The 24,755-nt window shown below is 40.4% G+C and overlaps 3 protein-coding genes across 8 annotated transcripts in view; 2 read left to right on the forward strand and 1 right to left on the reverse strand.

Moving 5' to 3' along the window:
* Positions 1 to 1,627: 1,627 nt before the first annotated feature.
* znf207b (zinc finger protein 207, b) lies at positions 1,628 to 7,373 on the forward strand. Of its 2 annotated transcripts, XM_047577486.1 has the most exons (11): positions 1,628 to 1,793; positions 2,296 to 2,422; positions 2,508 to 2,646; positions 2,759 to 2,941; positions 3,572 to 3,647; positions 3,809 to 3,870; positions 4,138 to 4,277; positions 4,530 to 4,628; positions 5,404 to 5,655; positions 6,055 to 6,211; positions 6,583 to 7,373. In XM_047577486.1, the coding sequence occupies exons 1-11, from the start codon at positions 1,753 to 1,755 to the stop codon at positions 6,732 to 6,734; spliced, it is 1,428 nt and encodes a 475-aa protein (XP_047433442.1). In that variant the 5' UTR covers positions 1,628 to 1,752; the 3' UTR covers positions 6,735 to 7,373. The 2 variants fall into 2 exon arrangements, with proteins under 2 accessions (XP_047433442.1, XP_047433443.1); XM_047577487.1 differs by lacking the exon at positions 4,530 to 4,628.
* Positions 7,374 to 9,742: 2,369 nt separating this feature from the next.
* On the forward strand, positions 9,743 to 19,521 carry cd7al (cd7 antigen-like). Of its 2 annotated transcripts, XM_047577488.1 has the most exons (7): positions 9,743 to 12,591; positions 12,866 to 12,959; positions 13,389 to 13,742; positions 14,195 to 14,560; positions 15,418 to 15,524; positions 15,931 to 16,129; positions 16,697 to 19,521. In XM_047577488.1, the coding sequence occupies exons 2-7, from the start codon at positions 12,896 to 12,898 to the stop codon at positions 16,699 to 16,701; spliced, it is 1,095 nt and encodes a 364-aa protein (XP_047433444.1). In that variant the 5' UTR covers positions 9,743 to 12,591; positions 12,866 to 12,895; the 3' UTR covers positions 16,702 to 19,521. The 2 variants fall into 2 exon arrangements, 1 of the variants encoding a protein (XP_047433444.1); XR_007112218.1 differs by lacking the exons at positions 9,743 to 12,591; positions 15,418 to 15,524 and having other exon boundaries at positions 12,599 to 12,959.
* The window catches only part of tnrc6c2 (trinucleotide repeat containing adaptor 6C2), a 48,268-nt gene continuing 40,975 nt past the window's right edge, over positions 17,463 to 24,755 (reverse strand). For all 4 annotated transcript variants that reach the window (XM_047577484.1, XM_047577483.1, XM_047577482.1 and 1 more), the window contains one exon: positions 17,463 to 24,652. In XM_047577484.1, the coding sequence (XP_047433440.1) occupies positions 24,304 to 24,652 (349 nt within the window). In that variant the 3' untranslated portion in view covers positions 17,463 to 24,303. The remainder of the gene's footprint in view (positions 24,653 to 24,755) is intronic.

The raw sequence follows: 24,755 nt of genomic DNA on the forward strand, positions 1-24,755 counted from the left end.
TTGGTCAAAAACAATGGCAATGTAAAGGAGAAGACGAGCACGCTGCTTATCTGGTCAGGTGTTGAGTTTCTGTGCCAAATAATTTGTTGAATGATAATTGCTTTATACTGAGCATCTGAAGAAAATGAAGCTGACTCTCTTCTAGAGCTTGCCTTAAAAACAAAGACAAGGCACAGATAAATGCAATAATAAAAAACAAAGGAGACTGAAGATGGAGATGGAAGTAAAGGAAGAGAGAAAAAGTGAGAAGAGAAAGAAAGAGAAAGAATTACATCTACTCGTCCCTCCCCACTTCCCTCGAACGTGCCAACACTAACTAGCTCCTCCTCTTTCTTCTTCTCTCTTCTCTCACCCCTTTTTACCTCACACTACTGGATTCCCTTAATCACTGTTCATACTGTAAATTTACACAAAAAATGAAAAACATCCATCCTGCAAGACAATATTTTATATTGATCAGAATTGGCCCACAGATATTTTGCGTTGCACCATTGATACTACAATCCCTAGTTATCCCTGCGAATTCATACAATATATTCATACAATCTATTAATCTCACAATGTCTGAAAAATAGCATCATATTGGCCACCGTTGGTAAAACAGCCAAGTGAAAACTAGTTGGAGCACACCTGCAAGTTTTATTTTTAATACTTTGATATGGATTAGAAAAAGTTAAATTCCTATTTCTGTATGAATGATTTCTGATATAATAATACATCTGAAAAGACAAATTGTGACAAATAAAATAAATATCCATTCTAGATGGCACGTGATTTCTTAATCAAGTCAGTTCTTAATTTTATGCCCCCTCCACTGCATTACTTGATAAGATGAAAATAATCATTTTAAATCTGAGCAACAACCAAAACAGCTATTGACATTTTTGTAATATTAAGGTGGATTTTAATTGAGAATTTGTAAAATATGTAAAAACACAGTGATGAGCTCATCAGCATACACAGATCAGGCACAACATTATGACCACTGACAGGTGATGTGAATATCACTGATTATCTCTCCATCACAGCACCTGTTAATACTGTATATCATATCATAAACAGTAAGTAACCATTTTGTCCTCATAGTTGATGATTTAGAAGCAGGAAAATGGGCAGGAGTAAGGATTTGAGGGAATTTGAAAATTCCTACAAGTTCTTGTGGGATGTTCCTGGTCTGCACTCCAGTCACACATCTGGGGTGTACTGGACAAACAGGCCTGGTCTATGTAGGCCCCACCACACAATTTACAGGGCTTAAACAATCTGCTGCTAACATCTTAGTGCCGCCAGATACCACAGCACACCTTCAGGTGCAAAACGGAGACCAACACAATATTATCATAATGTTATGCCTAGTCGCTGTACATGATGTTTGGCTCTTGACTGTATGACTGTATAAGTCAATGATGGATTTTGTAAAATAACCTATTCATACATACATACATACATGCATATTGTGTAGGTCTGCCTGGTGCCATTGTCACAAGACGGTCAGTGTCATTTACGTCTACTGTGAGTGTTTTTAATGTTGTATAGTAATAAACGATATCCTGTTTCTAAAACCAGGGGCGTGTCTACATCGCCCGTGATATTCACGCGAGACCATACTGCCTATTCGCGAGACTTCAGTGTCCGCAACTTCCTAAGGCAGAGCGCCATTTTCGGCCTTGTCACGGGACAGTATGCTTTTGTCTAACAGATAATAAGACTCGCATTTAACGCTGTAAGACTTGTTTTTCAGTATTCCGTAAAATGGGGCGAAAAAAGAAGAAGCAGATGAAACCATGGTGCTGGTATCCTTTTCAACTTGTTCACAAAATACTCTCGTAGAAAGACCAGAGGCTACACGGAAGCTTGACAAAAAGGAGGCCTCCGCTAGCATATCCGAGCGTTTATCTCCTCTTAACCTAATGTTAGCTGGACATTGTGTCCTATGTATGCTAGAAAATCACGTTGAGCTCAATTAGCTTTATTCAACTCCTATTTAATATTTGATAAACATCTTCGTCGAGGGAAATTTAAATTGTAAAAGACATTGACCTCAGGGTGTAGCTAAAATTAACGTTAAACGAATGAGATGTCCGCTGTGCTAATCTGTTGAATTGTTTCGTTTCCGATTCAGTCTGACGCCATGTGTAGCTAAACGGACTGAGCTGCCTGGCCGTGAACACAGACTGCGTTTCGGCACATTTGTATTATTTCAAGCATGCTAATTCATTGTTGTTATCTAAATTGGTTTATTTGTCTGGTTGAATTTTCGTCTTGTACAAACACGTCCTTAACTCCCTCCTTAAGGTACTGTAATCGAGACTTTGATGATGAAAAAATTCTCATCCAGCATCAGAAGGCAAAGCATTTTAAATGTCACATTTGCCACAAGAAGTTGTATACTGGCCCTGGCTTGGCGATTCACTGCATGCAGGTATGGACCTATATCCTAGCAGGTGATTTTTTCTGTGACATCTTGTTACATTTTGGTCACAAATGCTACTTTGCATGTGTTTCAGGTGCACAAAGAGACAATTGACAGCGTACCAAATGCAATTCCGGGAAGAACGGACATTGAGCTGGAGATCTATGGCATGGAGGGAATACCAGAGAAAGACATGCAGGAAAGAAGACGAACATTAGAACAGAAATCACAAGGTTGGTTCACTAACAGTAAAATTGAAGACCATATTACTGTGGACTATGGGACTTTTAAACGAAAAGTATTTTTGTTGGAAGTGTGGGCTCACCATCAACCTTCTGTTTGCAGAGAGTCAAAAGAAGAAGAACAATCAAGATGACTCTGATGATGATGACGACGATGACGAAGCAGGACCATCAGCTCAGCAGGTTGCTGCTGTCCAGCCTCAGGCAGGCTATGCAGCTCCAATGACCCAACCTGGGATGCCTCCAGTGGCAGGTGCACCTGGGATGCCTCCTGCAGGATATCAAGGTAGGAACTTTGTTGTAGACATAAGATGGTGGGAATTAACTTAAATTGTTAAAACGCTACACACACAACCCTACACTTTTGAATTATTTTCCAGTCAGTCATAGCATCAGGTGCTTTTGGTAACATCATTTACTCTCCACAATCAAAGCTGAAAATCTGAGTTGATAAATGCAGACATTTCTGAAGAACTGTGAAGCTTTTTTGTAAGAAGGGATTAGTGAAAAGCTGCTGGATGCAGGTTAATGGCTTTAAAAAGATGTCAAAACATTTAATCATTATTCGATGACACTGTCTTTGTAAATGTCTATCCCAATTATAAATGTCTGTATTTTCCTAAAAAACTCTGCTATGGGGTTGGCTAGTAATGATTTTTATCCATTTATAATTATGTCAAATTGATCCATCTCATGTCTGTATTATTCATTTTCTCGTAACAATTTCCCAGCTCTAGCTTTTTTGTATGTTTTCTATATGGAGTACAATAAGCATTGATCCACCATAATTGCATTTGGTTCAGACATGTGAAATGATATGTAGGTTATTTGAACATATATATTTTTATTGTGCTCACTTGGTTTGGTGTGTAAGTTCCGTATTAAGTAAACTCAATATGTCTTGTCTGATTTACAGGAATGCCACCTATGATGCCAGGTGTTCCTCCCATGATGCACGGCATGCCTCCTGCAATGCATGGAATGCCACCAGGGTATGAATATGGTTTTTGTCTGTCAATTTATAGCACCTTCTGCATTTAATATATACCAAGATATCATTTTATACATGTACCATATAATATAATAATAGTACTATAATTATTAATCGTACTTATTAATAATAATTATTCGATTTATTTACAACTTGATGCAGCATGATGCCAATGGGAGGAATGATGCCTCCCATGATGCCAGGGATGCCCGGTATTCCTCCAGGTGAGTTGAGTTTAGTGAGATTGCATTTTAGGTGCTTTCTGAAAATGCATTAACCTGGGCACCTACACGTTGTAGCTCAAAATAGCTCTTTCGTCAGGACAACTGGCCCTAGTGTGAGTGCTTAAAAGTATAAAAGCCACAGCAGTTTAAAGCGTGGCAATAAAAAAGATTTTACAAATACAAAGTTGAATTTTATTATTGACTTTATATGTTGCATGCGTTCGTAAACAAAAAGGTTAACTCTTATGTGTTGGATTGATCCTTTAGGAATGCCACCTCACATGGCTCCAAGGCCAGGGATGCCACACATGGCTCCAGCCCCCGCAGCAGGACCAATACCCAGTCGTCCAGCAGTTCCTGCTGCCCAGCCCGCTGTCACGAAGCCCCTCTTCCCCAGTGCAGCACAGGTGGGCATCATGCAAATCCGCCTGATGCATGCACACACACTAACACACATACACAGTTTAACAATTTGCAATTTTATATGCAAACAGGGCTTTCAGACACATATAAAATGCTCCGTCTCTTTTGATTCCTCATGTCTTCTTTCAATCAGTAGCACTATAGCACAGTGAATTCTGTACTCATACTTGAGTTTGGGTAGTTTATATGGTTATTTTACATGCCAATGCTGTGATCTCCTTTCCACCATGCTGCAGATGGGCTCTGGTGTTCACAGCAGCACAGCAGCTGTTTCTTCTCCACCTGCAGACCTTCAGTCTGCCTCCTCCCAGCCTCCCTTTCCTAACATGCCACAAGTATGCTCACAGACAGGACTTTGACATGGACTGTGGCAGCTGCATGTTGCATATTTATTAACTCTGCTTGTAAATTCTAAAGTTGTAGACTATGCTGTTTACTAACAGTATTTGCCCTCGAAGCCTACTTGTGCAAAAAGAGAGCACGCTGGCCAAAATGTTGGTGTCAGAGGACGGTTGTCCTTGACAAGAACTGGCATACGTTTTGTCTGTGAGCTTTATTACTGTGCATGCGTTCAACATCATCCAAACCCTCCTGACCTTTGGAGCATGAATTGTGCAATAATTACTTGTCATGCTTTGAAATGACTTTGTATGTTGCAATAGTACAAAATGCACTGTTTTTCTCCACAGTCTGGTTTCTGAGTTCTGAATGTATGATGGCACAGTTCATTGCTTATACTCATACAAAGGCTTGAACTCATTCCATATTGAAAATTGCACTGTGGTTGAAAATACATGGTGTCAGCTGCATAGTTTTTGTTCACAAGTTAACCAAGAAATTTATATGTAAATAAAGTGGGATAATTGAGTCAACACAGTTAAATGTAATAACACTTCATTTTAGATTCAGAAGAATCTAATTAAACAAAAAATGTGGCCGTTCAAAACGTGTTAAGTTGACTTATGTGGGTTTATATTTCTCTGTGTGATCTGTCACAAAGTTATAGTGTATGTATGTCCTTAACTTTTTTGTTTTTTACCTGTTGGAAAGTTGACGGAGCACCAGGACTTTTGTTTACCACATTATTGCCTGTATTGTGTCTTTGCACAGGCCCAACAGAACGCACCAGGAGCAGCAGCTTCAAATTCCCACAGCACGGCCGCCTCTTCCGACCCTCCTAAAGCAACGTTCCCTGCCTACACCCAGCCCTCTGTCTCCTCTTCCTCTTCTACTTCATCTTCTTCTAATCCCTCTAGCAGCACTGTGGCCAAGCCCCCAGCCACAGTGACCAGTAAGCCTGCTACCCTCACTACTACGAGTGCAACTAGTAAGTTGATCCACCCTGATGAGGATATCTCACTGGTAAGTTGCTTGAGCTTTCTATTATGCCCTTTTCACAGTAAGTAATGACTGATATATTATATAAAATGATATATTTAGTAGTAGAAGCTCATGGACTTTACAGTATTTGACCGCTAGTCTGCTTCTACATATCAATATTTTTAAATGTCTGATCCCAATTTTTGTTCATGTTAAGTGTAGCACTCAGCATGTATATTCTAAAAGCAACTTGGTAGTTTATCTTTTGTGGTTATGTTGAAGGATGATTCTGAACTTGAGTATCCTCAGTCTGAAATCAGGGCACGCCAACATTGGTACCCAATTCCTCAACATTTTTGTGAGTGTTTCTTTGTATTGTAAGGGGCATAATGGTGTTTATTTAGTCTGAATGTTTGCTTTGTGTGTTGTATCTGCCAACAGGAGGAAATGAAGGCCCAGTTACCCCGTTACCAGCGTCTTTTACCAAGACCTGGTCAGGCCCACGCAGCTGCTCCCCCAGTGGCGGCCGTGGGCGGCATAATGCCCCCACAGCAAGGCATGCCACCTCAGCAGCCAGGCTTGAGGCATCCCCTGCATGGTGAGAATATTTTTAATCAATAACTTGCATTTGGGAATATACACTTGAGTTGATGGTGGTAAATGTAGCATATTCCAGACAGTGGTCTGTTTCTTAGCTACTTTAAAGACTATACAACAATGCTTTGTAACGTCCGTCTAAAAACAACAGCTAAATGTCCATGTGTACAGTGTCTGGCCAATAAAAGATCAGGTTTGGCTTCGGCAATGTCAGTTAATTGAGAGGGCTTTCCAAAACCTGTTAGACTAGTATTTACATGTTATGATTAGGAAGATATCCACTTCCAGTTTGTTGAATCTTTAGAAATTTTAGCACTAAGGCATTTTGGCTTCCCTAATTTTTTGTTTATTTTATTTTTTCTTCCTCTGTAGGTCAGTATGGTGCCCCCCCTCAGGGCATGCCAGGCTACATGCCTGGAGGGATGCCTCCATATGGGCAGGGTCCTCCTATGGTGCCCCCTTACCAGGGAGGCCCTCCCATGGGCATGAGACCGCCTGTAATGTCTCCAGCTGGACGCTACTGAAGCAGCAAAGCACCCACCACATTAGGTTTGAGGTTAACACCTTTCTCTCACCCTTGTACTTTTTCAAACCTAGCTGCAAGCCAAGAGCAGTAAGACCAGTGGTGGTGAAGACAAACATTATTTGTTAGAACACATGGACGTTTAATGTGACATCTTTATTGGAAACAGCCAAACACCACATAAGTTCCTAACAGCTATTTTGTTGTTATTTGATTACATGTGAGGATATATTTTTTCCCATAGGTTTCACTCAGGTTCATAGAAGTGAAGTGTGTTAAATGATTCATATTTCTTTTGAAGCTGCTGGAGTAACATGAACGTACCAACCCCTTACAAAGGCAAGTTTTTCTTGGAAACCTTTGATAAATTTTATTTAGTCTATTTCTTTGGTAGATTGATTGAGGCCCTCACAGCATGCTTAGGTGCTGTTGGACATTCGTCCCCAACCTTGGTTGGTGAGGGTCTCAGTAATGAAAATGATTCCAACTAAGTAGTGTTAAAAACCCATGGCTCATCAGTCTCTAGCTTTATTCTTTTTTTCAGGTTTGTTTTTAAGATTTCCTGGTCAAACGTTTACTTGTATGCATCCTTTGTAATGTTTAATCAATCTGTTGTAATAAAATCCATCTTGAAATCCAATGCTGGTTTGTCCTGACGTGCGTTGAGGTGAGTCATGAAGGTTTGTACTGGTGTTGTATTTCTATACATCCTAGGGATCTGTTTGACAGAATTTCATTGGACATTTAAATACCAAGTTTGCCATCATCTGTTTTTTTGTTTATTATTATTTTTTGCAGAGATCGTCTTCAGTATCTGAACAAACAACTGAATGTTACAGTACCAAAGAAATGTCTAACATCAGTTTAGAAAAAAAAAAAGATGTCTTATGTGCAAATCTTGGCTTGAAACGAAGATGTTGGCCAACTTCTGGTTCCAAATGCTGCATGTTACTCATGATATGATGTAAATGACTGCAAATAAAATGATATTGGTAGATGTAGGGCACTCACCAAAATAAACTAAATTTCATTCCTGATTCATTAACCCCTTTTTTCTACACATACATACCAGTGCTCAAACATGCATGAATGCTATATTAGTGTATTTCATAGACATGTCCCTATAATGCATTATGAAAACTCAATTCAACAAACCCAACAATACAGTAGCTCAATAGTAAATTCCTATTCTGTGAACCTCAGGACTTTTGATGTTTTTAGACTTAGATTTTCCCACATAACTTTTGCAACCTGTTTCAGCAGGTTTCATCCAATTCAGTGCTTGGTACCTTGTTTTTTTTTTGTTTTTTTTTTTGTTTTTTTTAACAACCATGTTACAGTATGTATTGTAAAACAAATGTAACGACAAGCCCAAAAAGAGACCCTTACCAGTATAAACGGACATCTTACAACACATCTCTGATGACACTTAGTGGCACTAGAAATCCCCTCTGGTCGTGATCTTCAGAGAAAATGCTTTGCTGGATCGGTTTTTACTGCAGTGCTAGTTTGTATTGCTGGGTGGTTTTGCATTATTTTCATTTCTGTTCTAAATGTTTTGCATAATCCTCAGTGATGAGATTGCTGTAGCCAAAGTGATCTCTGAAAGAACAAACCTACAAATACACATGGAACTAATGTGCAAAGTCAGTCACGGATCAAAGATCATGGTAGTGTAAGAGGTACCTGTAGGCAGCTAGTGTGGCACAAGTTTTTCCTTGTGTGTTTTCCTCTGCCCATGCCACTTACTGCTCTGTATTTGTTTTTGTTGTCTGTAGCCCATCCATATCAGCTTTTCAGCCTTAAAACCCACTCAGCTGGCATGACAGGTCAGTTAATCCCAGTAAGTACCTGATGTTTATTACAGTGTGGGTCTGTCCCGTATAACTCCATGCTAGGCCTTGTACTACATCATGTGTTGTTACATTACAATATGCTTGTAAACTATAAGACTAAAGAGAGATGAGTATACTGTTTGTATTCCGTTTTACTGACGGGCACATAGACTTGGACATTGAGATGTAAACTTTAAATGTGTTTTCTGTGCTCTGATTTCGTGTGAAATCTACTAACATGGTAAGTAGCAACAGGCTCAAGGCTGTGGTTGTGTGTGTGTGTGTGTGTGTGTGTACTGGGGCTCTATGTTTAGGAGTCGGCTCACCCCGATTTACATATGGGAGTTCTCCATGTTTTTGGCTCCTTTGAAGGGATGTCCAGCTGTCACAAAGCTCCATCCACTGCCATAGAAGATGATGCACAACACTTTAGATGAAACGCACTGTTCCAAAACTGGTGGACTGCCCCTTTAAATATGCAGCACTTCCAAAGACAATGTTCATTTATTTCCATTTATTTATTTTATTTTTTATAAATCACAAAATTGAAACATTTAAAAGAAATCATATTACTTATTAGTTTCTAGAAAGTATTATAATGGATAATGCACACAATCACCAGTTTCTGTGGCACTTACTCGTACAACCAAGTGGCTCCAAAGTAAACTGCAAGCCACTCTGACAACCACAGTAGAGTCGCTACCTCATTTTATTGTAGTAAGTAACAGAAACAAGTTATTTATGGTGACTGATGAAGCCAAACCATGCGCCACAAAAAATGAGTTGCAAAAGTATGAAAATAATAAAAGGGTGAGCTGACTCGTATTAGAAGCTCAGAAGTGTTAACATACACAGGTGTTCATACTAATTACTTTGTTGCTGTTTTTAGTTTTGTTTTTTTTTTTGTTTTAAATATTTAGTTGAATATTAACTCTATTGTATAAGCCGCATTTGTCCAGAATGCCTTGACATTTGAATAAAAATGTGTTACCGTTATGTCAAAATGATTGTTTTTAAATAAAAACTATGGATTCTTCTCTGTTGCTTCTCTGTGCTTAGTCTTTGTAGCTTTCAGAAGCTAGTTAAATCTAGTGGCACCTAGTTGTGTAGGCACGTGAGACGTTCATGTGAATGCTTACATAGAGATGGATGTATAAGGGTTTGGACTGTGACACAATCTGTATTTAAGATGCTTACTAATGCATGATTAAGTTAATTAAATAATGAATAAATCTGGGAGTATTCACATCATACATGTGCAGGATTTCCTACCAATTTTATACATAGTCCCCTTAGCTGCAAGACACTGAACCCCTAGTTGCTCCCAGTGCAACTGGCGCTGGTGTGTGAATATGTGTGTGCTTGTGTGAGTGAATGGGTGGATGTGTCTCTGACCGTAAAAGCGCTTTGAGTACCTTTGAGTAGGTAGAAAAGCGCTATATAAGAACAAGACCATTTACCATTTACCTTATTTCACTCAGAAGTGATTGGACATAGTCATGTTAATAAAATGTTTATTTTTGATTCTTTGCCTAGAATCATTTGGACACAATTAAGTGTGTTACCCATGCATATCAACAAACAACACATTGTTGGTGCTGTTTCTACCTACAGTAAAGTGCTGTCCTATCCACTTGGGCTAAATCTGGGCATTATGTATATTCTCACACACTCACATCTGACTTTTGGTCACATGGTCAGTGTCCCAGTGCCATTGACCATGCATGCATTTGGATTACTCTATATGGAAGGAAGATTTAGATAATAATCCCCGTTTCCTGCTCCATGACTTGTCTGGATGTTGAGTGTTTATTTACCATAAACAGAAACCTTTTTTTTTTCCCTGTTGATTTAGGTCAACCCTATTGTTTCGGTTGTGTCTGATGAATTTGTGTTTTGTTTTTTGTGTATTTATGCATTTTCTAAATGAATGTGGGTTCCAAACCTTTGACCTGTTTGTGTTGACCTTTAAGCCCCTGAAAAGGCCACTGTGTATACACCTTCCCTATTATTTGAATATGAATATCCAAATGAAAGCTAATTGCCTGCACTTTAAGCCCACATTATTTATATTACATACATATTTGAACATATGGATTACAGAGTGAAATCCTAGATAAAGGAATACTTCATTCATTTACCAATACTACTGTTGATGATCTACATGAACATGGAGCGCTTTGGGACTTGTCTGGTTGCCTATGTGCACGTACAGACAATGATATTTTTACACCTAAACCTTTGTGTGTTTGCATTTCAAAAAATTGTAGAAATATTTAGAACATTCAAAGTGTTTATGCTTAAGCATTTTTAATGAAGTTTTTTTTAAAGGCAAAAACTGTTTAAATGAAGTGATCTGAACAATAAAAGTGATAAAACAGAGTGAAAGGCAGTGAAGCTGCAGGTTCACAAACCGCAACATGTTAAACACGCTTCTAAATGCACTCTTAAACCACCTGTAATAAACCACTTCCTGTTCATTAGCTATTTGTGGTTCACTTCTACTCTGAAACTAGGCAGATGTGCACACTATGTAGAAAAACAGGGCTTACTTAGAACAGGGATCTTATTGTAAACAAACGAAAAGCCTGAACATAGAGGCCCACTTTCCGTTTTTGCTGTTCATTCTGCTCCAGTCACACGTTTGTTGCACTGTTTGTTTTTTTTGCTGCTTCTCACGTCTGAGTGTGAACATCTGTGTACGTGTGAAGCACAATTCACATTTGAATGTGTGGACCTTTGCCACCAAATAAGAAATGATCAAGCCCCTTGATTGAGTGGCAGAATGTCATTAAGAGTAAAGCGGTTGAATTTCTAGGTAGACAGTGACTTATGTTTTCTCAGTATTTCAGTGGAGGTCTTAGATCTAGGTCAGAACATTATTTGCTGACGAGTGACGAATGTTTAAGAAGCCTCTTTTTAAACACAGGATGTAATCAGTATTTAGGCCTAATGATCAAATCTTATTTACATTGGATTAATACACACCGATGAAGGGCCTCCATCAAGAATCCATCAAGGGAGGAAAAAGTGCTTGGTAGAGGGAACACAAGGACCCTGCATCAATAGCTACTTTTTAAGAAGTGTGTCAAGTCAATTGGTTGAAGTCCATTGACAGGAAGTAACCCACGGCTGGCAGGATATCAGCATCCGTAATGTTGAGGCATGTACTAGCACGGAGGCAGATAGAGAGAGCAGCCAGCCAAAGAGGGAGAAGATCAGTTTTCAGAAACCTGGCTTAAGTGACCAGGCACAGCTACAACTAGGAAGTGGGAGGATAATGACCAGGCTAGAGTGCTGGGTAAGCTGAAAGGGACGGTGGAGAGTAAGTTGGAGAAAATGGGAGATTTTATTTCAGATTATGGTAAGGAAAGATTTGGAAACCAGAGGGAGAGGTAGTTAGGTCTAGGCGCCAACAGGAGATTGATAGCCTGCTGGTCGGTTTTCAGTTGGACTTGGGATCTACTGTGTTTCGCCTGGGATCTTGGCACAAAGGATTGTAACATCTTATCCTGTTTAATAATGAATGATCAGTGTTTTTTTTATCATGTTATGTCCTACAACAGTCTCCACAATAACATTTTTCCACTGACCTGTACAAGTTGTTTAACCAAGTCTAAAAAACAAAGCTTGAAGGTTTGGGGACATCAAGCTTCAAGTTCCTGTTTGTGAATACGGTCATATTAGTCTTAGGTGTAGACCTCTGTCATTTGCATTAATTGTTCCCCCTTTTTTTTTTTTTTTTTGTTGTTTGTTTAGTTTTTTTTTTTTTTTTTTTTAGTGTTGACAGTCCATTGAAGCGAATTATCAGAGAGCAGACACATCCTGTTCAGAGACTGGCAGTCAGCATCATTTCCTCTTGGAAATAGTTTGTCTTTCGAAAGACTTTTTGTCTTAAGCATGTGAAACCCAATGGATGCAAATTAAAAAATGAAAAACATGAGTGAGGCTACTTGAACTTAAAACATTTAGGTCAGGTTTCCTAAAATGAGTTTAGGACCTTCTGAGAGCCCTCCCACGCTGGTAAGTAGTGCACTGGTGATGCTTATTACTTTTTAATCAGATCTAAAACATTCTATCTCAGCTGTTGGATATGATGACATATTCAAGCTGTAAGAAGGAGCTGATCCAACATAGATTGGTTAGTATGTGCTTCCTCTTGTGTGCGCCTTGAGGTTTGAAGGTGGAGCTTCATAGAGTTCCTCATGGTTTCATTTACAGTTAAGCAAACTCTTGACATTCACTTTTGAGTGCTTGCATCTGTGCTGTGATGTTGTAATTTAGTGACTTCCTTCAGGATCTGAATTAGAGTCTCGTGCTGGTATTAATGATGACTGGGACCAAGTACTTGGCTTGTCTGTGGACTGTGGTCATCACCCAGGCTGGGTTTGGTAAGTTCACCTCTTCTGTTTCAGGCAGGAGATCCGATTGTTTGCATATCTGGTGCTGGCAGCTGATGTGTCAGTCACTTCTGTTTAGTCACTGAATATGTTTAAAAATTAATAATTAGAGCATAATAATATTAAAATTAATTAAATTTAGTTGAACATGGATTAAGATTGTTCTCTGTCATTCTGCATTTATGGATAGATGCTTTTTTTTTAAGATAGATAAAAAAATCGTCTTGTTTATTTTTTGTCACAAACATATCTATATGTTGGCATTTATATATATGTGTGTGTGTGTGTGTGTGTGTGTGTGTGTGTGTATATATATACATATATATATACATATATATGTGTGTGTATACAGATTTTTTTTTTGTTTGGCTAAGAATGAAATAATGTGTTTGTGACACATTTCTTATTGTTTCCACCCAGTCTGCGGTGATATTCAGTTCTTGGAGCGGCATGAGGGTGAGTCTGTGGTTCTTCCTTGTGTGGTTGAGAAGAGGAGCACCCCGCCCTTTGGTGTCTACCTGAAACGCAGCTGGCTCCGTCCCGGTGAGGTGCTGTTCCATTACACCAAGAGCAAGTTCCAAGTGAACAACAGTTCTGACAAGAACCGCACCAGTGTCGACGGAGACCCGAGCCTTCACTCCGTCAATGTGACCATCTCTCAGCTGAGGGTCAGAGACACGGACCGCTACTACTGTGAGTTTCTTGTGGAAAATCCTTCCTCTGAAGATGAAAAGATACAAGGAACAACTGAATTCTTCCTCTTTGTTAATCCTGGTGAGTACTTGCTCACTTTTTCTTTTCTTTTCATCCCATGTTTCACCTTGCGACCCACAGAAAGTTAAACTTTCCAAAGCCACACAACAAGAAGTTCAAAGCATCAGATCATCCCCACAAGATGTATGTTTGGTGCTGTTTACACAGAAGTCGTGCTCCTAATTAAGGATTCTATTTATAATTAGTTAGGTATAAAGGAGTTCATAAAGCCGTTATTACAGCTGATAAACGCTTCATTAATTCTGCCTTATTAAAATGACACCATCGAGCCTGTTTTCCTTTGGTCCCACAGCAAGACCAGACACATCTGTAAACCCCATATTTATATAAACAACTCTGTGGCTTTTAACCCATGAATTAGTCACAGTAGTTGGATTTTCTGTGCGACGCCTCTCACTGTTTAAATGAGTGCCTAGTGGTTACATTCGTCTCGTTCCCTTTCCCCTCTGGAGATGCCCCCGGCTCAGTGGACATGGAGCTGGTAGAGACGTGTGCTGGGGGTTCAGCTGTGCTCCCCTGTCTCCCCTCACACGGGGAAGGCTTGGCGCCCGTGGAGGGGGTGAGTGTGAAGAGGCAGCGGGGCATGGCGCCTGTGGAGGTTTTGTATGACTGGAAGCGGCACAGCAGCTCGAATCCTTCCTCCTCCTCTCAGTTCCACCTGTCCTCGACGCCTAGCCCTGGTGGCATCGTCTTCAAGCTCACCGTGCAGCAGCTGCAGCCAGAGGACAGCGGCCTGTACAGTTGCCAGCTGTTCCATAGTGGCAGCCCCGACGTTAGCACCAGCCTAGGGAGGCATGTGGTGTTTGTTTCTGTGCAAGGTGGGTCGAGCCACAGTGGGACCGAGTGATTTCACATGGCTGGTGCCTCGCTTTTCTCAGGCTTTTGAAATAAAAATACTCATCACACTAACACTAGTTTTTTTTTTTTTTATGCTGTGGCACCCTGTGTTTCCCTTTTCGTTTCTCTGTTGTTTCAGTGGGCATCAGTTCACAGACACATCTGGCTTCTTCCTCTACTAACTCCACTGATGGTATCAGTAACAACGAACGACTTTCCTCACAGTTGAAACTTGAGAGTCATTTGCACGCTCTGATGTTGCCTAACAGCAGTGTTCCGTTTTCTTTATTTGTATGTTTATCTGTGAACCACCGATAGACAACCACAAGTGTCACAGAGTTAGACTTGTATATCAGATCCTAGCCCTAACCCTAACCCACACAGTTTGTGCTATGAACAGACTTGTAGAACAGTACACATTCAGTCCATAACCAACCACTCGCTGTGTTCAGCTGTTGGAAAAATCAGAAATGATGTATTGGGACCACAAACCAAAATCAGCCTTCCCACGATTAACAGCTGTCCCCTAAAACCAATGATTTGTTCAAACTGCAACCCAAAAGTAGGAAGGAAGTTTGTCTCAGTGGTTGCTTCTCCTTCCCCGAACTCCACCATTCTTAGGCTATTATTGCAACTTCTTTTGTGTGTTTTTTCTTTGTCTTTATGCCTCTGTGATTTGTGAATTTGTGTTCAGCTGAATAAGCAGCGTGGTTTCAGAGGTGAGGATGCGGAGCAGCAGAGAAACTGGTGTTGGTTTAGTTCTTAGGGGGCCTGGACCATTTGAGTCTTGCAGCAGCAGTAGTGTTTAAACACTTGATGTGGACATGTTTCCGTGCAGGTGACCGGTGCGGCTGCTCCAGCTACCCCACCCTGCTGTACACCTTGTCCTCAGCTGTGGTCCTTCTGCTCCTCCTGCTCTTGGCTGCATTTGTGGCGATTTATAAAGTGAGTGTTGCTGTGCAGTAATTCGAGACAAAAACAATATAGCTGGTGCGGCACCTGCCTGTTGAGATCGTGCCAGAGAGTTCCTCTGCAGCTCAACCACAAACCACACTGGTTTCATAATGTTTTAGCTGTTTGTCCATAGCTTGTTTTTCAGTAACCATGTCACCAAACCCTGACTCCTCTTCTTGTTTTATTAAGATTTAACTAATTAAGTTTATGTTTATGGAGTGTTATTTCTCCTGGTGATTGTCACACTGAGGTTTAGATTTGGTTTGACTTCCTGTTGAGGATGCCGTCTTGAGAGTAAATGAAAAACTTTGATTTTAACACAGGAAATTGAAAGTGCACGTTAACTCTGGTTGTTCTCTCCACTGATTTGTTTTCCCCCTTTCTCGATGACTGTCAGTGCAAAGCAACCCGCAAAGTCAAGTCACGCCCTCAAGCACCCATCTACGAAGAGATGGTCGGGGTTGCGCCTCACAGTCGGAAACTGGGCCCCAGCCATCTGGAGGAAGCAGAGTCTTCTGAGTACAGAAACTGTCCAATGAAGAAATCCTGCCCCGACAACTACTATGAAAGCCCCAGCGGGGCCCTCCGCCTCAAGAGTGAGTCGCTGAAATATTAAACCTTCTCACCGACATCACAGACTAGACCAACTCCGCTCTAACATGCACAGTCACACTTCAACATGCAGTATTTCATCTCATGCAGTTTTCTGTTTGTGCATTTGCTTAAGAGCTTTAATATATGTCTGGCTCATAGTACAGAGAACCAAAGGGACAAAGTTGTATTCCATGTAAATTTATATCAAATGGTTATGATGTATATGTTGCTGCAGTGCATTTTCTGAAAAATAACCTGACAGGATTTCATGCCACAGTTGTGGTTACATTCACTGCTTCTAAATAAACAACGTCCCTTTTTAAAATTATTTGTGTGGTCACTTTATACCACTAAATTTCAGTGGTTACATTTAGACCAGTTAGAACAAAATACCTCATGTGATGAGGTTAGATCGGGGTGGCCCGACGGGAAGGAATATTCAGATTGAGAGGGGCAGTGTCAACATTTAATAATCGAGCTTGTTAACCTTAATAACCATGTAAATGTTTGACTTGATTGTTTCTCCCTGGTTGGCATCAATCCATTCTTTGTGTGCTTGTCCTACGCAGGGTAAACATGAGGTGGTGAGTTTCCATGAAGAACAGAAACATGGAGGTCGCACAACAACCAGCTGTTCAAAGTGTGAAAAGCTATAATTGCTGTGAGATTAAAAATGTTTTTCTTTTTTGGCCATCTTCTTTTGAATAATTTCAGTGTTGCCAGCAAAAATGGAGGCAAAAGGTCTTCTGATATATTTCGAGCAGATTTTGCATTGTACATGTTAGAAAATGTATATTTGTGTTTTGGGACATGGAAATGGATTTGTTGACTCTATCGTATTATCTGATTTAGTGTCCATGTAAACAGTCACGGTGGAATCAAGAAATATTTTCCATATAAATGCAACCATTGATAATTGGAATAATGTAAATAAAAACTCTTATAAACAGCAAGAGGTGCTAGTTGTAAAATATTTCGCAGGCTGACTTTAGATACTTGACATCTGTCAACAAAAGCCCACTAACAGTTCCACTAACTGAGAGAAACAAGACCTAGGGCAGTATTGGGTGTTTTATGGCAGTTTGATGTGGGCAGCACCCACAGATGTTATTAATAAAAACCTAATCTCCAGCAGTCATGTAGACCTGGAGAAGCCAGATGGATGAGTGGGGAAACATCTTCAAGAACTCAAACAAGATGGTTTTCTTAAAAATAAATGACCCTGTCCTGACATGAGGTCCTGCCTCTCATTCATTTTTAACAGTTCAAACAGGGACCTTGACACAACCTATTGTATTCTGTCTGCATGCAACAAAATGAGACAAGACACTCGGGAACAGCCAAGAAAATTTGTAATTTATTAATATAGTCCGAAAGAAGCTCCATTAATCATGGAAACATTTTTTTCTGGTGCATGTCTTTAACAATCACATTCTATGAGGAGAAAAAAGAACAACATTAAAAGCCACAACTTTGTATTTCAGTTACAGACATTTTTCCTTAATGTTTTTTTTCCAAAGTAAAGAGAAAGGCAAAGGCAAAGTCTCCCCCCCACCCACCCCACATACACTTCCCCTTAAAAAACAGACCGCCTCAAAAGTCATTGGGCTTTTGTTTTTTACTCAGTACAACCCACAGTGCTTTAGCAGAAGGATAAGCGCTCATTGGTTAAGGATTACACAGCATGACGACGCAATGTAAAGTTTTGCTAAAACATTAGATGGCAATGGCGAGGGGGGGGAGTGGAAGAAGTTTGAGCAAAACACACACACGAAAATAAACCAACCCTACATCAAACCCTGAACCCCAGAGTCTGAGTGGACAAGCAGCCGCAGTGCAGCGGCGACGCCTCTACTCCTCCCTCCCACTTGTGCATAGATCATGATCCTAAAACCAGCTTTATTCCACTTCAAACTGCCTCTGAAAACCATCTCTTCTCACATGTTAAGAAATCTCTCAGCTATTCAAAGCCTGTCAAGGGGGCAGACATTGTAACAGACAGGAGAGATGATTGAAAAAAAAAAAAAAAAAAGAAATAAAAAAAGAAAAAAATCTTGCACAATGCTCCTGAACTACAGGATGGAAACAAGGTCAAAACATACAAATGCATTTTTCTGTCACTGTCTTTTTGACAATCAGACCATTGATCATTGTTTAAATGTAAAGCAATTTCTACTTAGATTTCACATGTAAAGCACTCCACTTTTCTCAAAGTTGATTCTCAGTCATATTTGGTAAATATGTAACTTGCTACAAACATTTTTTTAATGTTGTTTTTAAAGAAACAATGGTACACTCTATACTCTGTTTAACTCATGAACTTCAGTGCTTGCTTGGAGTTTAATAGATTTCAGTTGCCCCCCCCACCCCACCCTCCCCACACACACAAACATTAAACCTAGAAATGATGGAGTTGGTATCTGGAACCCTGGCCTTCCTGAGACAAAATCCACATCTTTTATGAGTGTGCAAGATAGTGAGCAAACTGCATCGCAGTATTACAGAAAACACAAAATCACAACTTAATACATACAGAGATAGTCTATCCACAATGAAAAGAGAAACTCAAAATTGAAATATGACAACACTGATCAATCCCAGAGTTTTGAAAATAGCATAAATCTTCATTTTGCAAGATATTCATGTCCATATTTGATGGAAGATGAAATTTGTCCTTTTTTTGTTTAAACAACATTCCTGTTATAAATTCTTATTTCCTTGAACTTCAGACAAATGAAATGCTTGTAAACGACGGGTGGCTTTTGCAAAACAAAAAAGAAAAGATAGGCACCTCTGAAATGAGTCTTGTAACAAACTCACCTCCCACATTTTATCCCTTTCCATTTCTCCATGAAGTTAACATCGGGATTACTAGTCCTTCTACAGCTAGCTATGGCCACAGTTCTTTGTTTTGTTTTTTTCTTTATTTTTAGATTTTTTTTTTTTTTTTTTTGTATTTTTAGATTTTTAGATTTTTTTTTTACATTTTCTTGTATAATCGGAACAAAATGGTGCAATACTCAATGATAATCCTTGTATTGGATTATTCCACAATAAAAGCCACTATAAGGTAGATAAACTTTTTACAGATAGAATGAAAAACAAAGTCCTTGAGTAAACATGTACACATGAATTGTCACCGTCACCCCTCCGTACTTAGACTCGTTTACCTACGATTAGCTGAGTGAGGGGCAGAAGACACTCAGTGCAACGTTAGAAGATGTCTATCAGAATAGTTTTTGACAGAACACAAAGATAAAAATGGACACAAAATATACTGAGTGGAACATAACAGCAGGCCATGTGTCCTGTACACACTCACGCAATTTGTTGAGCACACATTCATACGAACATCTGACTTTCAAGCACACGTCTAAGATGACTTTTTTTTTTTCAAAGATTTTGTATTTGTAACTTAATGCAATACATATTTGATATTCTCTAAAAGCCCCTAAGTGTACCTGTCAGATGGAGAAAACAAAAAAAAATTACTGACTTCACATTATGTTAATGGCGCTCCATGATTCAAGTATTTCTGTTCAATATTTTTGTTTTGTTTTGATATGTTTGTGATTTTTTTTTTCTCTCTCTCTCTCTCTCTGTCTCTCTCTCTCAGTCAACTGGGTAAAAATATGCATTGAACCAGGTGATTCAGGTTGGGCTTTTAGACAGGCTAACTGACAAACAAATACACACATATACAGTACAAGCACTTCAGAGTACTGTAATATGTCATCAGAACCAAAACGTGCATATCCATCTCCGTATAAGAAAGACGCAGCTTTCAATCAATCAAGTATCAGTTTACACCTGACCCCAATTCTTTCCTTTGTATCACTTATTTGCGGGGAAAATACATATTGCTCATTTTCAGTTGTATTAAACCAAGACGTTTCAAACAAAAAAAGGAAAAGTTTCAGAGGTTACGATCCAAGAAGTCTGAAGAGGTGATACCACACACCGTGCTCACAGTATATATATATATATATATGTATATATATACATATGTAGTGTATACATATATACTGTTATCTAGAAGAGAACTGTAGAGAGGAGAGCCTCTCGATGCTGGTGCAGCATGGGAAACCCCCTTCACTGTCAGGGTTCTCCAGTTAGTACAGGATGCTGGGAGGTCCTCGGCTATTGGGTCTGTCTGAGCTTGGATCAAGGCAGTTACAGAAACAGGCAATAGTGATTTTTGCTTGTGTGCTGCAGGACTGCAAGTCCTGAAAGGTAGCCTTTTCCCGTTTATTTTTTTTTCTTAATTTTTTAAGCTTTTTTTTTTCTTCGTTTTTAAGACTTTGTACCTCTTGAAATGTGCCTCTCCACTCCCGCTGTTGCGGGATGAGAGAGTGAGGCTGATACAGTGGGCCCAAGCCATCTGGGTCTGTGGAAATGTACAGTTCAGTGGGCCCTGCTTTGAGCAGGACACAAACATAAAACAAGATAAATACAGCATCCACAAAAAGGCACCCCGGCCACCGCTCCACTCCTTTAGATGGTGGTAGTAGAGGCAGGTGGCCGGAGACGTTTCAGCTAGAAGTGCAGAGCTTTAACATATTATAGATCTTTTTTTTTTTTTTTCTTCATTTAAATTTTTTAGCATTTTTAAGGTTTTTATGTCAAACTTCATAAAAATGACGTTAAAATGCGATTTCATTTTTGGTTTTAAAAAAATATGTACCCGGGATTACCCATCATCAACTGTGCACTGTAGCAAACTGGAACCCCCAACTGAGTAAAGATTTTCTCCTTAGCATGGGGCATTCCCCACAAAGCATAAAAAAAATCTCAGTCATTGAAGGGTGTGATGTTGCCGCCCTTTTGTTTGTTCCCTCCTGTCCCCCGCTGCTCCCTCTGCAAAGGTTATCAAAGCTCCTCCAAACAGGGAACAGAAGTGCTCTCTATAAAGATACAGTATGACACAGCAAATTTATATTGGCACAATACGTTGGCATCTTCAACATGCAATAATGTCCCCCCCAAACAGTAACAATAGGCCACCTTTTGGGAAAAGGATTCAATACAGGCCTTTTCCAATAAAGATTCAATTTCGAGGCGTGAGGTCTGTACATATTGTTGCGCAGATGGCCGTTTTAATTTAAGCTCTCACAGTAGAAAGGACAGATACGGAGAGCTGCATCTCATACTTGGTATCATCAACTCCCCTACCCTGAGATCAAGCTGGACAGAAGTGTTGTCAGCGTAGAGAGAAAGGCCGACCTTTGATTAAGTGTTCTGACTTTAGTATATGACAGTGTTCTGGTGGCTTAGCCTGACTTTACAGAAACTGTGGCCATTCTGAAGTGCTGACAAGAGCGCACGGGGGACAATGGTTAGGGTATGCCAAGCTCTGGGAGGAGTGCTCGTTCCCGAGTCAGGTTTGGCGTATTGTAAAGGGCCCCAGCCTCTAGTCTTTTGCATAGAAACAGATACGAGGGCCTGTTGGTGCCTGGTCAGGGGAGGGCTACTGGGTCTGGTTGAGGTGGAGGAGGAGGAGGAGGTTTTAGCGTAGCAGCTAGGCAAAGGGCAAGGGGGGACAGCCTGCAAGCAGGCGGAGCAGCTTGGAGCGACAAACACCCACATCCCCGTCTGAGACACCTCATATTTTTTTGTTTTGTTTTTGTTTTTTTTTTTGTTTACACATCTCAAGATACTACCTGGAAGTACTACAGAATACTGTCAAACACAAAAGCATGATCAGTTAAAAACAAATAGACAATCAATAACGGTCTGTAGTATTGATCCTCATTTTGCATTCAATACACAGGATGAGCATACAGAGGCACCTCTGACCAAAGTGTTTCTGCATATGAACAGTGAAGGGCTAGTTCAGCAGCCAGTATTTTGTAGACCACTGCATGTAGACAAAAATAACAATATAACACATTGAAAAAAAAAAAAAAAAAAATCTAATGATATTTCCAAAAAATACAAAGTACACTGGCAAAAATTCCAGAAATATGACTATTACATCTTCCAGCTAAAGTGATCTTTGTGTCAAAGAACTGAGAGATGGGGAAGAGGGCAGGATGACAGCAGGGTCGAGTGGTGGTGGTGGGCCCCCATTGGAGAGCCGTGATTGGCCAGTCTTGGAGGAGCTGCGTTTCTTGTCAGACTGAGGGAGGGTCAAGTGGAGCCCAGGAGGAAGTGCTGCGCTGTGTGGCTGTCACATGACACCCAAAGGACCACAGCAAAGAGGCACTCAGTGGACTCTCCCACGCCCCACCCCACTCCGACTCACCCACTGACTGGCTGGCTGGCCAGCAGGTGTCAGAGACAGCTGACATTGCAAGTCTAGTGCCTCCAAACAGAGCAAGGCTAATGATTTTGGAGTAACAGTGATATTCACTTTGATATAGTTCAGAGAAGCTTTTTCCCCCAAAGTCCAATGGTACATTTCAGTTTTGTTTCCCTTCATCCTGCTACCAGAGGAACAACGCCACACACATTTCCATGGAATAGATACAGTACATAAAAGAGCAGTATTTTTTTTGTTGTTTTCAATGTTTTTGCTGCTCCTTTTTTTTTTTTGATTTATTGGATTGCAGTTGAAGCGATTTGCTCTTCATAAGTGCTATGATAAAACCCTTTGAATTTATAAAAGTCTTAGTCTCTTCTGTTTGTACAGTACCAAACGCAAGGAACACTCGTAGGTCTACTGCATTAGGAGAAACCCCTCTTATTTGGTATTGTGCCAGATACCCAGAACCATCCAATCCCACTGTGGTTTCAGTCTCTGTTGGGTGTGGCTGTGGCACGCAGAGAGGAAGTGTGCATTGTTGTGTACCCAGTGTCATTTTTTCAGTACAGTTTGCTGCATGCACAGTTCAACAGCTGCTTCTTCCTCTTTGCAGAGTTTTCCCAACAGTTTCAGCGGGATTGTTGGCCTGGAGGGAATCCAAGTTTTGAAAAGGGGTAAGGTTTTTGAAGTTCCAAAGTCCTGCTGAAATCAGCAACAATCCACAAAAAAAAGGAAAAGAAAAAAAGACAAACCAGCTCTGGTGGACATCGAGTATGGACGGAAGAAAGGTCTATGATGTATATTGCACAATGTAACTGTCACTAGAAAGTAAAATTGAGTTATTTTTTTCCTCCGCATGTTGGATGACCATAGAGGTTGCTGGGCTTCATAACAAATCAGACAATAGAAAATTCGACAAAGCACCAGTGAGCGTCCGGGTTCCGAGTTGAATATCTGGGCTTGCAGACGTCAATGATTAGGTTCCACTGGACATACATAAGGAAATGCACACACGCAGCGAGGTTGACAGATAATCTTCTCTCAGCTTATATGTCGTGATAGATGTCAAAAAAATTTGCCTGGACTTCAACCTTAAAAAAAAAAAGAACATTTAACGGCTGTGTCAATTCCTTGGAGACAATTTAAATAATTAAGCAGATGATTGGTAGGGCCAGTCACGGTGCCAGGCCTTCTTACTGTCCAGTGACAGAGTTGGTCACCAGTCGTGTCCTGTTCAACTTGCTGGCTCAGAGGTGAAACTGTGCAAGATTTCAGCTATTTCTTCAGTTACAAAACAAACTAAAAAAAGGCGGCTTGGGAAGGACCTGGGCCAGAGAGCACTTAAGGCTAATATTAGTGCTGAGAAACAAACATTAACATAACTAGTAAAGGTCTTTGAACAACATCATTGGCCATGGATATGCTGGGAATGGTCATTTTTAAGTCTTATTTTGGGTTTTTTTTGGGGAGGGAAAAGGAAAGTCTCAGATGGCAGCTTTGATTGCTTCTCCTAAAAACACTTCACACAGAATGTCATGTATACTTATGGAAAAACTAAAAACACTTAAAAGGTTTCTTTGCGTTGTGTCTCATTTCAGTTTCTTTTATATGATGCATTTCAAAAATACCAAAAGGAAAAACATTTTTTTTTCCCCCAAAAAAGGTAAACCTAACAAAAAAAGGACCAAGTAAAGCAGAAGGACTGGGTCTTCAGTCTGTGTGGTAGGGACCACAGCCTTCTGATTCACAATTCACAGTTCAAAACAGTTCAAATTGATACTGATTATCGCCACATGATTTGCTTGGGTTTTGCTCCTGTTCATATCTATTTTTTTTTGTTTGTTTTTAGTTTTTTTTCCACCCCACCTTCCACCAATAGCTTACATGACATGGGGGTGGTGGGTTGGTTGGTTAGTGTGTCGTGGCATCATCCTACATGGACTCCCCACTCAGCAGATCTCCAGGCAGCAGGGTGTTAATGGGAGTGGGGCTCCCGATCACACGGGCGTCCTCTCCACTAGGCGGCCCCCACAGGCTGGAGTACTGGGGCACTCCGCCCCACAGCAGGTCTCCTCCGCTGGCCTTGCCTCCACCAGTACCGCTGCTCCACTGGCCAATTGAGTGGGACTGCGTTGCCCCGCCCATCCGGTTTTGATTGTTTCCCGGGTTGGCCTGCCAGCTCGTGGTGTTTGCCCCCAACGACTGGCCTTGTGCAAAGAAGCGGTTCACCTCCTCCTCACCAGCAAACTCTGCCAGGATTGTGGTGTTTCCCAGCACACACCTTACAGGATGAAGGAGGATATCACTGGTTTTACAATCAGAAGTCAATCGGGTATAAGCAATTACTGGTTTCATCTAATTTGTGTAGTAATGCATATACATTG

This window comes from Mugil cephalus, chromosome 2, assembly GCF_022458985.1.
Source record: "Mugil cephalus isolate CIBA_MC_2020 chromosome 2, CIBA_Mcephalus_1.1, whole genome shotgun sequence".
Lineage (NCBI taxonomy): Eukaryota > Metazoa > Chordata > Actinopteri > Mugiliformes > Mugilidae > Mugil > Mugil cephalus.

What these genes read in the sequence shown, in the direction of transcription:
- znf207b (XM_047577486.1), top strand. Translation starts at nt 1,753, where the DNA reads ATGGGGCGAAAAAAGAAGAAGCAGATGAAACCATGGTGCTG. An exon ending in CAGATGAAACCATGGTGCTG is followed by an intron (nt 1,794 to 2,295) that starts GTATCCTTTTCA and finishes TCCCTCCTTAAG; the next exon opens with GTACTGTAATCGAGACTTTG. An exon ending in TCTTCCCCAGTGCAGCACAG is followed by an intron (nt 4,278 to 4,529) that starts GTGGGCATCATG and finishes ACCATGCTGCAG; the next exon opens with ATGGGCTCTGGTGTTCACAG.
- cd7al (XM_047577488.1), top strand. Translation starts at nt 12,896, where the DNA reads ATGATGACTGGGACCAAGTACTTGGCTTGTCTGTGGACTGTGGTCATC. An exon ending in CTTCCTCTTTGTTAATCCTG is followed by an intron (nt 13,743 to 14,194) that starts GTGAGTACTTGC and finishes TCCCCTCTGGAG; the next exon opens with ATGCCCCCGGCTCAGTGGAC. An exon ending in GGTGTTTGTTTCTGTGCAAG is followed by an intron (nt 14,561 to 15,417) that starts GTGGGTCGAGCC and finishes GTTTCCGTGCAG; the next exon opens with GTGACCGGTGCGGCTGCTCC.